The 15,281-nt window shown below is 37.8% G+C and overlaps 1 protein-coding gene across 2 annotated transcripts in view; it reads right to left on the reverse strand.

The window, feature by feature from the left end:
- The window catches only part of ZMAT4 (zinc finger matrin-type 4), a 129,338-nt gene extending 114,539 nt beyond the window's left edge, over window positions 1-14,799 (reverse strand). For both annotated transcript variants that reach the window (XM_053450051.1, XM_053450050.1), the window contains exon 1: window positions 14,541-14,799. In XM_053450051.1, the coding sequence (XP_053306026.1) occupies window positions 14,541-14,621 (81 nt within the window). In that variant the 5' untranslated portion in view covers window positions 14,622-14,799. The remainder of the gene's footprint in view (window positions 1-14,540) is intronic.
- Between the last annotated feature and the right edge of the window lie 482 nt (window positions 14,800-15,281).

The raw sequence follows: 15,281 nt of genomic DNA on the forward strand, positions 1-15,281 counted from the left end.
AGATCAGGGGGTCTCGTAAGTTGGCCTACATGATGCAAAATGTGAGGCAAACAATGTCACGCGTATGTTTTTGCCTTTGTTGTTGGAAGCTCTCTACGTATTTTGAGCAAAACCCTCTCACAGCCCCTAGAGCTGTCATAAAAATGTAAATGTGTATGCAAAGTAACAACGGACGGGCATATACATCTCTTTTATTAAATTGCTGTGACAGGAGGCCATGGTTATTGTAAAATGCTTAGGGCCCTATATGGTCCGAGTCACTGATTTCAAAGAGAGGATTTTTATTGGTAACTTAAAGGAACTCTATCAGATAAAACTATAACTGTATCCAGCACTGAAAACCGACTTGTATTGCAAATACTCCCCATGTTATCACATACGTCATCTGTAAAGATTGCTTTGGAGTCCTCCTGTCAGCCCCGATAGAAGGTTTCACACACTTTCTGTGTTGCTTGCGCATTGTTTTAGCAGACTGCGTGGCTGTCTGGCGCCAGAGAATATCCGCAGTCTTATAGTTGTTCTGTAACTCTTGTTAAGTAACAATTGAAAACGTGAGGCCGCAGCACGGTGCCGGCCATCACAAGACAAAGCTGGTGAAAAGGAAAAACATAAAAAACAATATATATGATATTTATGCTCCCTAACAATTGAGAAGCTGAGGGTGGAAAAATGTGAGCGGTGTTTCCAGATCTCTCAGTGGAGCAACAATCAAAGGCAAAAGGCGGTTTGAGAAGGATAAGGTTAGCAAATCTGTATCATTAGTGCAGTCGACAGAACACCTGCACCTAGCATGGGGAACAGAGATGTCAGAATGTATCAGTGTGAGTATGTTTAGCAAACGCTGAATAGACGTGCACTGTGCGGAGAAGATACAATGTGACTTATCCGCTTCCCTTTTTATACACAGCTTGTCCTAAGTATAGGGCTCAGGATATGCCACGCACATAATTACAGCTTCTGCTGGTCCTTTCACATGCTTCCAAAGCCACTCGCTGCAGATTTATGGCACATGGCCAAGTTTTCATCTGATCTCTTCTGCCAATTTGTGAATGTGAGGGCCACATAGCCGTGGTTCCCTCTACCAGACCCAGGCAGGCCTTTCTAACAGCTCTTCTGAAAGACACCAGGGCCACGTACATAGTGACAAATATACACAAACAAGAAATGACAAGAGCTTTTTCCGGAAATGCTGCTTAGCATACAGCTGCAGAAATTAATCATCTGAAGCAATTCATTTACAGAGCGTGATACTGGGAAATGCGGAGAGGCCTTCTATAAAGCGAAGACTCGCTTTCCTAAGCTGGGTTCTTGTGTGTCATTGATATTTCTCGCAGGGCAATTATATTAAGAGTAAACTTTCCAAAATACGCTAGAGATATAAAGAAGGGTTAAAAAAAAGTCTATCGTGTCTGAAAATGGGTGGAATGCTGTTTGTTCCACCCTGAAGAAGCTCATGCAGGGAAAACCTTGTTGCCACGTCTGATCTGACCTAGCCACATCTTGATTTCTCCTAGTTTTTTTATTGTCAGTGCTCCCACGTCAGTTAGTATAGTAGTTAAGGTAGAGAAAAGACTTGTGCCCCTCAAGTTGAACCTATTCCTCGTTTACGGCTGTTGATCCAAAAGAAGGCAAAAAATTTCGAATTGTGCTTTCAATGGGCAAAAAAATCCTTCTTGACTCCAAATGGCAATCCGATTTCTCCTTGGATCTACAATCGCTAAATAAATATTAATTCCGATACTATCATACATAGCCCTCTATGTTCTGCTTCATTGAAAAAGTATCCAGGTCCCTTTCAAAGTTCCTGGGGGACTGTTTTTTCGCAAGCATATTTGTTTAATATTTGGCCAGCTGTTCACTAAGCAAGATGTTGTAAAAAAAAAATTAAACCAATTCACCTACTTAGCCGTGCCTGATGAAGGACCTACCCTGGGGAGTTTCTCCTGCACGAAGGGATAAGCTGACCTTGCATTAAGTAACATCTGTGTGACTCTCTCGCTGGACAGACACTTTGGGAAATCTATTTTCTACCCTTTTTAAGTGTTTCTAGACTATTACGTCCTAAGGTTGTTAGGGATGCATACCTTAAGATGTAATAGTACATCTTAAGGATATTACGGGGTTAAACGTTTCATGCGCAGTATTTGGTTGGAGTATTCTTGCTTCTTGTATTCTGTTTTTTTATTCCTATGCTCATTGATCTCACTGCTTAACCCCCATAGAGTCATTCTGAACTTTGCTACCTGACTGTTCTTATTTGGACTTCCAGTTACAAGCCTGGTACTATATTCTGACCATGATTTGCCTGACCTTACCAGTCCTGCTAATATTGGTTATGGCCTCTTGCCTACACCTGTCCAATATTTATGAACCTATGGACCTTTTCAGTTGCTCCTTTGCCCACCACCATTGTATCTGTGACCTCAATGATTTCTGTTATTCTTCTGCTATGTACATTGTCAGCTGTCAAGATCTCCAGCTTCATGTCCAGTAGCTGCGTGGTTAACCAGTAATCATCTGTGTCCAGTTTGCCTTAGTCCTCATTTTAGACCCTTGCTCCTCTGGGTTGACCTCCTGCATTAGCTTTTTTCAGTGATTGTTTGACATCACACAACTCACCAGCAGGCAACGCACGGTCTTCTTGCTAAGTGACTCTAACCTCCAACTATCAACAACTAACATTACACATACACTTGCAAGATCATTTTTTCCTTGTGTTAATTTGGTAACATTTATAATAAAAAAAGAGACAGCTGAAATGGCTAAAACCAGTGGGTTATTCAGGTTTCAAGATGTATTTGATGCCAACAGCCCTCTAGTCATTCCACTGCAAAGAAAGGGGATCTTAGAAAATGTCATTTTGCATGACGGAATGAAGTGCGGTTAGCAAATTAACCTCAATTTGTCAGTCCTTAAGTGCAAAGCAATCATAGCAAACTAATGAAATGCAAAGGTTTATTTTCTCAAGTCTTCTGCAGGCAGTTCAACTGAGCCCCAAGGATCGTCGGCGCGGCAGCTCGCAGTGCTGAACTCAATGCTAAATGAAGCACAACTCTAAAAGCCAGTATCCTTGAAAAGAAATGGGCTAAGTGCAAGTGAAAGTACATCACTCCCCAAAGCCCTGTATACTTTATGCTGTATAAACCCTGTATACTATCCAGCATAGCGTCCCCCTATATGAAAATACACTGCATGACTCATTGGCTTCAATGTCACGTTCTACCCCTGACAGCTATCTATTCTGGGTACATTTCTGCTCATTTCATTAAATATCTTGGTTCATATTTGCATTTTCGCCCCAAACTCAGAAGACCGCATTTTTTTCCATAGGCTATGACTGATAGACACAGACTTTTCCCATCTGCCCTTCAACCTCCATGATGCACTGTCAGCTATAACACATAGCAAATCTAATAAAAGTAATCTGTTTTTACCGAGCGTCCTTTGTTCATTGAAAACAGTATCTAAATGTTATTCAATCACTGCTTTCAGAGAAATAAATGAATCAGAGGTTATGGAAAGCGAAGTTACTCCATATTAAGGAAATTGAGCTGGAATGGTAGGAATACTTTCTTCAAGGCATACATGTAACCTTGAAGAAATTAAACCGCCGGTCGATCAGAGTTTGTATCAATAATTTACCAGGTGGTGGGACAGCACTATATGGTCGAAACTTACTCCGATTGTGGAATTCAAATGTTTGTTGACTTAAATTGCAGCTTGAATGATGTATGAGCTACATTTGACCAATGATGAAATATTAAACACATGAACACACATCTAAGCGTTGATCTGGCAATAAGAAACAACATAAAACTACACGCTGTCATAAATGGGATATTGTATAGTTTTAAAAATAATTATTCATACAAAGTCTTTTTATTAACTGTAAATATATGTTTATATGATACATTTATTATATTTAGAATATTTGTAAGCAGGCAATGCTGAAATCATACCACCAGTATATAAATTACAGGGAGCTCTGAATGTTTCCAATTACTTATTAATATACACTATATCTTTGAAGTCAATTCAGAATTCTACACTGAAAAAATAGGGTAATGTTTTGACGTACGGTATAGTTTTTTTATATATATATATATACTTTATACAGCTTGCCGATCTTGTTAAATGTTTTTTTTACAGGAAAATATCTGTAAGAACCATATGACTGTGTATGATGTAACTTGAGATCAAGGCTAAAATGGATGTATGATGTAAGCACAAAAGATAATTTGAGTTGGGTGTACAATAAAGACCGTCTTTTGTAAAATGTGCAAATTCATACAAAAAAAGCATCATCTAGTTTTAAGAGAGACGTATTTAAATTATTTTTTAATTAGTGATAATCTAAAAACTGGATACTATTGGGTGATTAATTATTCTGTAGACTATGAGACATTATCTATGTTACAGCAGTGTGAATCAAGATCTTCTCTGCGTGATTAAGAATGAGTAACTAATGGATACATCTTCCCTGCAATCTTATTATTAAATACATTTTATTAGGGAAGAAATGAAATTGTGAGCACTGATTGTAATAACTTTTTGGTTTTGTCTGTAATCTGGTTCTTATACAGTAGAGGCTAATTTAGAGTCAAAGTTTCATCTATTTTCATTTAATTAACGATAATAAACTAATCTGCTATTTGTATGGAGAACTTGTCAGGCTAGAGCATTAAATTAGCAAACTGCCACCCACGCCTACTAATCTATATTTTATATTCACACGTAATTGGTCACAAAATAATGAGCTCACTGGTAACAATTCTTTCTGGGCAACATTCCTTTCCTGGGTAGTTAAGGACACATCGTATTATGTTAGATAAATGTATGTCAGGTTCTTCTGTTTTGATTGGAGGATTGGGGAGAGGACGTCACTGCAAGTGGCGCCATTTTGGCATAAGTTCCTGCCAGGGAAATCTGCAGACATGCGGATGAAGATAGAAGATAGCGGATTGAAGACTAAAGAGAGAAGGGAGACGATAGAAGATGAAGAAGAGGAAGATGTTGAAGAAGATGAGAAAGTGGAAGTGATCGATAGAAGCAGAAGTGGTTGGCAGAGAGAATAGGGAAACATTTACAGAGTGTGTGTGAGAGAGAGAGACTGAACAAGAATGCAAGTGTGAGAGAGTGAGCGAGAGTGTGAGTGAACGTGGGCCCACAAATTTCGGACAAATATTTGGAGCTGTTTGCTTTGTTTTTGTCCAATTCGTGGGGATTTGGCCTTGTTTTCAGGCCATCATACAAATCGCCAAATTCATCAAAATTCGGTAAATCTGCTATTCGTACAAATCCGAATATACAAGTCTACTATAGGTGCTATGTGAGATTTGGGATGCCACCCACAGAGAGCATAGGTCATTTTTATATACATTTTTATACATTAATTAGATTTACCCGAATCATCTGATTAATCAATATTTTCATTTATAAGGAGCCGTTTTTAAGCAATGTATTTAATTCAGTCAACATCTGCATTCAAAATAGAAAACCAAAGCTAAATTGCCTTCCTCCCCCACTTCCACACATCCAAATGACCTCAATTTTCTCAGCCAACAATGTTCCAGTTTAGACATGACGTTAAAAAGAGCAATTTTTTTTTTTTCAATTTTCAGTTTTTCGCTTCCAACTGCAGTTCCCTGACCTCATGAAAGAATAACATGCAAAATGGGCAGAAACTCATTTGCATTGCATATAGATAACACCAGCATAAGCTATTGGCAACATGAATATGAAATGACATTTTGCTAACACGTTTCCTTTCCAAATTAACTTTGCTGTCTTTTCCCCCCGCCGTGGAAATGTTAGAACATCAATGTTAAATAAGCCTGAGAGGAAAGAAAAACAGGACTGTAAAAGCTTGTTTTATTTAATCTGACCAAGGCACTACATATATTTAATGTTAAATTATATCTAAATTGAAACAAGCATCGTGTTTACTTCCTCATGCCGCGACTCTGGGATAAATTCCTTGTAAAGATAAGACCGCAGAAATTGGATCAGGAACTGGCGTACAGAACTGCTCAGCGCACTGATAAAGATGAGAATTTCATAACCCTTTTTCGCCATCTGTTTTTTTCTTTTTCATTTTTTTTACATTTTTCAAGTGTGTTATTTTTTTGTTGCATTTTGTTCTCCAGGAATGATTCAAAGAGGCAGTTTGTAAAGAAAGGAATTTGTTACCTTTGCAAAGTATATTCCACAGCACCAGCCCCAGGAGCACACGCCACAGGAGTTATTCACCCTCATGCACCAGCCGAAAGGGTTGAGCCCTAAGATAGGAGACCAGGGACTTTGATGATCCCAGAAGTGGTGAGGCTCAGGTAGAGGCAAATACTATAGCAACTGATGGTAAAGCACTTGCCGAAGGGACAGATACATGTATATAGGAGGTGCCACAGGTAGATTCATGGTACAGGTAGCCCCAGGATGCCAGGGCAGGTACACAGGACAGGTAGCCGCTCAATGCCAGATTCAGACGTAGCCAAGATTGGAACACAGAGCGGGTAGTAAGGAGAGCCAGGTATGGTACACAGAGTAGATCAGCAAAGTACGAAATCGCTAGGGAGAGAGCAGTCAAACAAGCCAAGAGTCATAAACAGCGTCATAAAAGGACCACGCTAGGGTGCATCTGCACAGCAGTTCTGGGTTCTTAACTCCGGTGCCGGGCCTGTCCTGTCTGTTGTTGCACGTCACAGAAGTGCCCCCTAGTGCACATTACAGATGTTCCAGCAGCCCGACGTGACCCTGCAGAAGATGGCAGTCGGCTAGGTGCCTGCTGCATGAAGGCCTCCAACGGTCTTCCATGCGTGACACTGACGCATGTCCAGTCGGTGGCCACACATACTTTACCAGCTGTTGGTCTTAACGTGATAGGGACAGGTTACTTCCCTGATGCTTCTAAACAGAAATTTAGGTTTCCAAAATTGATTTTTGAGCTACCAAGGAATCCTGAAACAGGCAGGAACATTCTTTGCTAGAAGACCAGTTTGCTCCAGAATGGGGCTTTAAAAGCAACCCATAAAACACAATGTACCTTACAAGGATACCTCCACCTTTTCATTTAGTTATATATAAATACAGACAAAACAAAAACATGTGTCATACCAGTGCAAGACCAAAGGACCATCACTCTGATTCCAACATACGTCTCAACAATAAGTAGCATTGCATAATACAAATATATATATATATGAAATAATAATAAGCATATGCTAACACGCGAGCTATTTAAATTTGAACAGGACTTACAGTATATGAGCACAAATACAGGAAGACGGATGGCACAACACTATACAGTAATAAAAAGAGCCCATACTACAAACTAACATGCAAGCCCAGTTACCGTAACAGCAACAACACACAACAAATATCACATACAGCAAAGCCATGGGAGACAAAGATGAACACTACTTACAGGTGAGAGGATAAAGTAAATATGCATACTCCTACTCTGCTCTCTGATAAGCAACCCTCAAATCTATATCAACTAGTAGTAAGGAGCTCAGTAAACAGACCAACAGCGAATGTCCGTGTCTTCAAAACAAGTGTGAACCGGTGCACACGTATACACCACAGACACAGTACCACTACCACATGCAGAACCTATCCAGACCCTAATATATATATATATAATGCATAGTTAAAGCAACCATTAAACTATGCATGATAGAGGGCCAGCTCAGTCCTTGCTAATGTTGGCCCTTCATAATGATTAATGAAGTGAAAGAGTTAAAGCCATAACTCTTTTGTCAACTCTTCTTTTACTGAATAAACCTCAAAAGAATTTATTTCACAATATCCACACAGCCGTACATTTCAGAGTGACACTCTAATGTAATAATGGATTTGTGTTTCCCCCAGAGATCCTGGTGCTAATGTAATATCAATTCACAATCTGTGTATCTCCTCGTGACTGCATTTTATTGTATAAATGTATCAGCATATCAGCGTCATATATATAATATGCCTGTAAAAGAGACCTACATGGTCTTAGAAATTTACTATAAAATGCAGTTCATTTAGTAAAGAAAGTCATGGTTATATGCAGAGTATTACCGTAGCGTTTTACATGTACAATGAAAAGTATGTAGAGAAATCTCCGCACCATTCTAAATTAAGTTAGCGTAATGTAGAATACTAACACAAACATACAGCGCATGCTCTCAGAAGTGTAAGAACAGTATACCTTGAACATTTTTTAATTTAATTAAATTCATTAAATATGCACCAGCCTTGAAGAGGTTCAAATTCATATTTTGCTGTGTTTATATCAGTACATTTATTCTGTCTCTTGAAATGTTTACTGAACAGAGATATGATACATTGCTGGGCATTCTGCCAGAAAAATATCAATTTCCAGAAAAAATTTACTACATTAAGGTTATCAAATTGAACGGCTTGCTACAAATGTATCAATTTTAAAAATCTTTGCAGACATCACTGTTTTTTTTCCATTTTATTTCTGCCAATTAAAATGTATACATTGCTGTCAGGAGTCCAGATAAGTAAATATTCTTTAAAAAAAAAAGCTTGCTAATGTGTGTTGGTTTGAACAATTAGTGATGATCTTTTGGATTTTTTTGGGGGGGCGCGGAGCTGTTTGACTAATTTATTGCCATCTCAGTAAAGTAAAAATTCCTGAAATTGCTCTAATCTTCCATCAAGTTCTGTGTTTCTACACCTGAGCTTCTGACCATCTAGTTTTCGATTATGACCTCTTTCTTCAACAACAAAGGAGAACATTTTGCACACGTGAATAAGACCGGATTCTACTGTTTGGTGATTGGGATCTGGAGAAAGCAATTTCAAAAGCTCACATATAATATCTAGGTTCTTCCGAATTTTATTGGCACGGAACTAAAAAGTATTGCATTTCACATCTGTAGCTGAAACTTATTTCTGCGGCTTGGTTGCAGGTGCGGCAGTTACTATTCCTAGCTACTTATCAGCTGCTACATTTATTAGCAACAGAAATAAAAGTAGGCAATCCAAAAGCCTCGGAAACCCAAAAAATGGAAATTTCAAGGGTAGAGATAGGAAACAACTGAAATAAGAAAGATGGAATACAAACAAAGCCAACATCGCATCTCTAAAAATAATAATAATCATAGGTTCTACAGTTGATGTTTACAATAATAATAAGAAATGGCAGACTTTATTAGTTTTGATTTTAAAATTAATTTGATATACGGAGGTGCTACGGGGAAAAAAAAACCAATGTGACAAGATAGAATTTTTTTAAGAGAAAACTCAATAGATAAAGTTTAGCCATTATATTGACACAGAAAGGTATATTTTGAGCTTTTAACTTTCTTTTACATTCACATTTATCCATCAGAAAAGGCTCACAGGAGTAATGGGACTGAGAAGAAGAGCGGATAAGGACGAGACACATCGGTAGCATATAATTATATAAAATACCTCTGCAACAAAAATACTTACAAGACAAGGTGATTAAGTGTCTGTTCGGCTAATTTGTCTCAACTAAATGTTTCAAACAACTCCATTTACATTTCAAAAAACAACTCCATTTACTTCCCGAAAGGTCACATGTCTTATGACATACTCATTATGTCATGTGATGTAAATATCATGATGCACATAACGTAACTGCAACAGAAACTATTTATACTTGAAGACTACTGCAGAGCAGAAAGAGCAGAAAATGTCATTTTTAAACCACTTGGTTCAACATATTCTAGAGTAAAATAATAATAGCACTTTAGCCGAGTAATGTAGCACATAACACGTGTTAACCTATGCTTTCATCCCAATGGTACTACCATTTCCTACGCTAATTTTTGAAAATGAAGACTTAAAATCACACGTTAAAGTATTTGATTTATGAGAAAACTTATTTTTGAGAAGTCAGGAAATATTTGAGTGGGCAATTACAACAATAATAATACTAATAATAATTTCAACAAAATGGAAAACAAGGTACAAGGGAATTTCTAGCTGGTGGAAGGTTTGTAGCCTGGATAATTGACTCTCTAAAATTATAATAATTATGAATCAGTCATCCTCAGTGTCTTATCCAATGGTTGCTTGCATTGCCATGTTCATGAACAGAACATTTAAGGATACATTTCCATAGATTTAGCAAGCAAAACTACAATGGAAGAAAAATGGGATGCAAGACACGGACAACACAAACACAGACAGCACAGACATTAACCCAATAAGGGTAGAGCATTTACATAAAAACATATTTCATAACTGCCGACACATGTTCTACATCTACACATTAAGCAGAAATAGCAGAAATAGGCCATTTCATTCTGAGAATAAAAGAGATCAAAAATAAAGATTTTAGCACAATTGTATCATATGAAATATGGTTTTCCCCAGATCTAGTTCCTTAAGGGTCTGTGAGATTTGAGAAAAGACAGATTTTTAAAGAAAAGGCTCCCTACAAAAATGACTACATTTCTATCCTAGTCTAACTGCTAAAATTTTAACCGAGTGATGTCCCATGGACTTTTGTCTCCAAGGTGAGCGCAAAATTATGGCACTTGCAATGACATCCTCTCCCCCGATTGGAGGAATCCCGGTGAGGATGTCACAGCAGGTGCTGTCTTATTGCTCCGAGTTGAAGTGAGGACAAAATGTTTTAGGTGACGTCCTCTCCCCCGATTGGATGGGTAGTGGACGTCACCACAAGTGAAACCATTTTGGTGGTAGTTCCCACCGGGGATGCAGACAAAGATAGAAGATAAAGAGAGATGAGAAGGAAGAAGATAGAAGACAGAAGATGAAGAAGAAGTAGAGAAAGAAGAAGTTGCGGAAGCAGAGAAGGTGGGGAAACATTTAGAGAATATGTGAGAGAGAGTGAACAAGAATGTGAGAGTAAATTCGGTAAATTCACAATTCGTACAAATTGAAATGCATAAGTCTAATGTCTAGATATCCATGTTACTATTGGATCGTCCGGTAGCTATGGTACCATCCTAAAAGACTAAAAAAAACATGAAAAACATGTTGCTTGCACTCACATTTCAACCATACTAAATGTGAATTCATGAAACAAAGAAAACCTGTGTTTCTTAAGAGCCGGTTATAAAGAACACATTTAAACATATAAATAACAATTATTTTGCAAATTACATATAATTTGTTTCCATGCTGTTCAAAAATCCTGCCATCCATTCAATAAGATATCCTTCTTCTGGGGAGCACAAAGACCAGTGTACTGATTTATACAGATTACATATTGGATAAACTATTGTCCTCTCTTTGCTCCCAAGGCGTCACGTTTTTGACCTTTTGTAAATTGAGCTACCTTGGTTATGGAATAATTGTGCTGAGAAAATTGGCTGCTAATCCAACAATTAGTGGTGTGTGGGGGGGGTATTATGAAAAAAAGTGCATGCTCTTTTGCGGAACCAGTTACTAAAAAAGGCATTGATGTTGATGTCCATGTGTTGAGTATTTTCACGTAATTTTAATGGCATATATAACCCACCACCTACAATAAAGTAATATGTGACAAACAAAAACTCTCATGGAAATATGTGTAGAATTCCAGGGTTGCATTTTTTACAACAAAAGGAACTAAGTAACTCATTATTAGGCATCTTAAATGCTAAGTTTCTTATTCTTTTACTGATACTCAATGCAGACAGAGGTCCGATGTACGCTGATGTGCCTTGGAGAATTTAAACATGCGTTGGATAGGCATAAAGCCATACTGAATCTAAGACAAGATCAAGGTCTTATTAAGCTTTGAGTCTTACATCAGGAGAAAAAGGCAGACTAGACGGCCCAAAGGGTTCTTATCTACCATCAAGTTCTATGTTTCTATGAATATCTAACTGGGTTGTAGGCAAAGACACCCATATACCCTTACAGCAGCTTTTGCCAGGTTGTTCTAGAAGGATCAGGGTGCGTAGGTTGGCATAATCCTGCTGAAGTTCAGAATTGGGGTAAATTCTGCTATCCTCACATACCTCCATTAAATTCCCAACAACACAAAAAATGGAGCCGGAAGTTTATATTGAAAATCTCAGGGAATGCAGAATGTTGATACCTGAAGAAGTAAACCAAGCATGGTAAAGAACGGTACATACGTATGTATTTTCCAAATCATGTTAGCTAAGAGACATTTTCATTTCACCAACATAATGCGTAACATCTAGACCGTGAGGGAGCAAACAAATACATTCTTCTTCTTTGGCTGGTGAGATAATTCCATTCATCATTAGATAGGTTACGCCATCTGTCTGGAAAGGGAATCCACACTTATGGTGAGATGCATGAGATGGCTTGGATTTTATCATAAACCACTGACTGCCAATTGGATTGTGATGAAAAAGTAATTGGCTGTACTCAGGCTCATATGAGCTTATGCATAATATCTGAGAAATATATATTTAATTTGTATACATTGTAAGTAATGTTATATCAGAGAAACCTTACAATATATCTCCTGGTGGTCCTTCATACCGATTATGTGTTGGTCAGATCGGGGCAACCCATCACATCCTCCATCTGTAATCAGATGTAGGCTAAACCCTTATGAAATAGGGAAGCACAAAAATTGTTTTGTGGAATAGGAAGATTGTTTTAGGTTTCTCCCATAAAATCTTTGGTAATCTGATCTAAGACTCCCCAAATACCACAAATGTGCTATATTCCATAATTTACCTAAACAGCTCAGTTCAACAAATGACCCCAGCCTTTCTGCCCATGACACACCGTTTTGGTCATAGCCTATACTATGAAGCCATTACTCAACCTTGTCATTCTGTGATTTAGATATTCTTGATTTTCATCCAAGCAACAAAGTTAAAGTAGGCAGTGCAATTAGGTTGAGTTGGCATTTTAGAACTAATAAAATTGAGTTCCATACTTTTGATACTCCAAAGAGAAGATTTACTAACCAATAAACCATTGGAGATACTTCACGACAATGAAAATGTCAGTGTTATTTCATGGGAAATCCTCACCGGGATATAAATTAGGTTTGTGAGCATAACCGAGTATATGTATATATATATATATATATATATATATATGTATATATATATATATATATATATATATATATAAATATCTCTCTCTCTCTCTCTCTCTCTCTCTCTCTCTCTCTATATATATATATATATATATATATATATATATATATATATATATATATATATATATACAGAATAAAATCACTCTGGATTTGCTTGGTTTAGTAAATCTTCCTAAAGTGAATGATATATTTATCTGCATTTTACACACATGCAATAATTTATAGGTGGCCTAAAGACAACATAATTACATATATCCGAGAGTGATATAATATTCTGGTCATAGTAGGGGACAGCTGTTAATGCACAAACAGAAATGTCTCCCAAAACAAATATATTGCATGTCAATACCAACCCCCTACTTGTACAATACTAAAACATAAACTGTTACTCCGACTGACAGACTTTTCATCATGTCATCAAGCCGTAATGTTCTTTTTAATGAAATATCAAACACTGCACTCAAAAGCATAATGCTATTTGCAATTTCTTTCCAATATCGCAAAACAAAACAGCAGTGTTTTATGAATTTCAACTATAATATAGTGATCTGAAATGTATCATGCATTAATATGAAATACTTATCTTCTATTATTCTAGGATATCAGCAAAAATTAGTACCGGATAGCAAAATTACTTTAAGAAAGTGTGTTTTTACACATAAAATGTGATCATTTAAATTACAAATGTCTTTTAAGTACACAAGACATGAACAAGGATGGATGGATGGAGAGTTTGACAGATAATATTGAATTAAGGTATAAATCTTTAGACCAAAAGAGAAATCAAGCCATATGGGTTAGATGATCTGAAGACCCCTTTATTTAATATCTGGAATGATATCAAATATGGGGATACAAACTATCTATATTTCCATGAGTTTAGCCATCATCTCTACAAACTTTTAATTCTCAACCAGACATTTAAATTTGGGAAAAAAATCAATACTTCTAGTTTTATAGATCTGCAGAAAAAAAGGCAGACACCTGTTTCCCCATAAACAGTTCAGCTGCTCCAGCATAGAATGGTCTTATTGAGAAAACTTGTGTAGCTGAGGATGGTTCGGGGGCCAGCTCTTGGCACAGGACCTCATGAAAGACACAGCAGCCCCTCCAGCGCTGGCTGAACACAAAGCACAGTCCCCTGCCGGGAGCTGTCCACACCGAGCAGTGCTGAAGTCTCTGATCTATCGCATCGCCAGCTCCAATCGGGGGCGAAGGGGTTAAATCCTACTAACCTGCGTATGCCCTTTGTTACTAATCACCCCCATGTTCTCAATGAGCTGGGTCATCCGCAGAGCCCCCGTCATTATTAAAGGGGGATTTAGTTCAGGCGCACTGCTTTAAATGTATCTGCTGCAGATCACTTTCTCTTCTATCCCCTCTGGAGAAAATAATCAGGATCTGGGTTAGAGAAACACAGGACCTTTAATCTGGAGGCATGTGATCCTGCTATGGAAATGATGCTTCTGCTCCATCCCGAACAAAGGATGGCAAATAGATGCAGGAAACTTACCTTTGGCGACTGAGTCCCAGCTGGTCCGAACAAGGTCCTGTCCTGGTCTCTGGTCTGTTTTCCTGCACACGCTGAATGCATTCAATCCCCTTTAATAACCCCTACAAGCCAGGGTGCCTTTGCCTGCCTCTATCCTCCTTGCTCAGAGCTGATGTGATTGATTTCCAGGGATGAGGTGAAATGCCTGAGCTGTCTGTGTGTGTGTTGTGTTTAGCTAAAGAGACCACTCTCTGCCTCACCCACTCTCACACACACACACACACACACACATATATATGTATATATAGAAACACACACACATATATATAGAAACACACACACCCAGGAGCTGGGGTCTGAGGACTCCTCTACAGTGACTCAAAGCTTCTGCATCTAACATCCAGTGTGTTCTGAGCTTTCAGGAGCTGAGCCCCTAGCAGCTTCCAAACACTCACTTACTTGTTCAGATATGCCCATTGTTACTGAAGAAGGGAGTACTACATGTTAACTCACATGCAGCAAACATATACTACAGCATCAATACAAGGCACCCCCTCCCCATTTTAAAAATGTTTATCCAGACTCTGTCCTATAAATAACTCATTATATACAGTATATATATATATATATATATATATATATATAGTAAAATTCCATATTTTTCATTGATGTGCCAGGAAATCACTTACACTTCCAGATGGATATATTAAAACATATTTTAGCTGCAGGTTTATTTATTAGTACAGTGTGACATATATATAT

The sequence above is a fragment of the Spea bombifrons genome, chromosome 11 (genome assembly GCF_027358695.1).
Source record: "Spea bombifrons isolate aSpeBom1 chromosome 11, aSpeBom1.2.pri, whole genome shotgun sequence".
NCBI lineage: Eukaryota > Metazoa > Chordata > Amphibia > Anura > Pelobatidae > Spea > Spea bombifrons.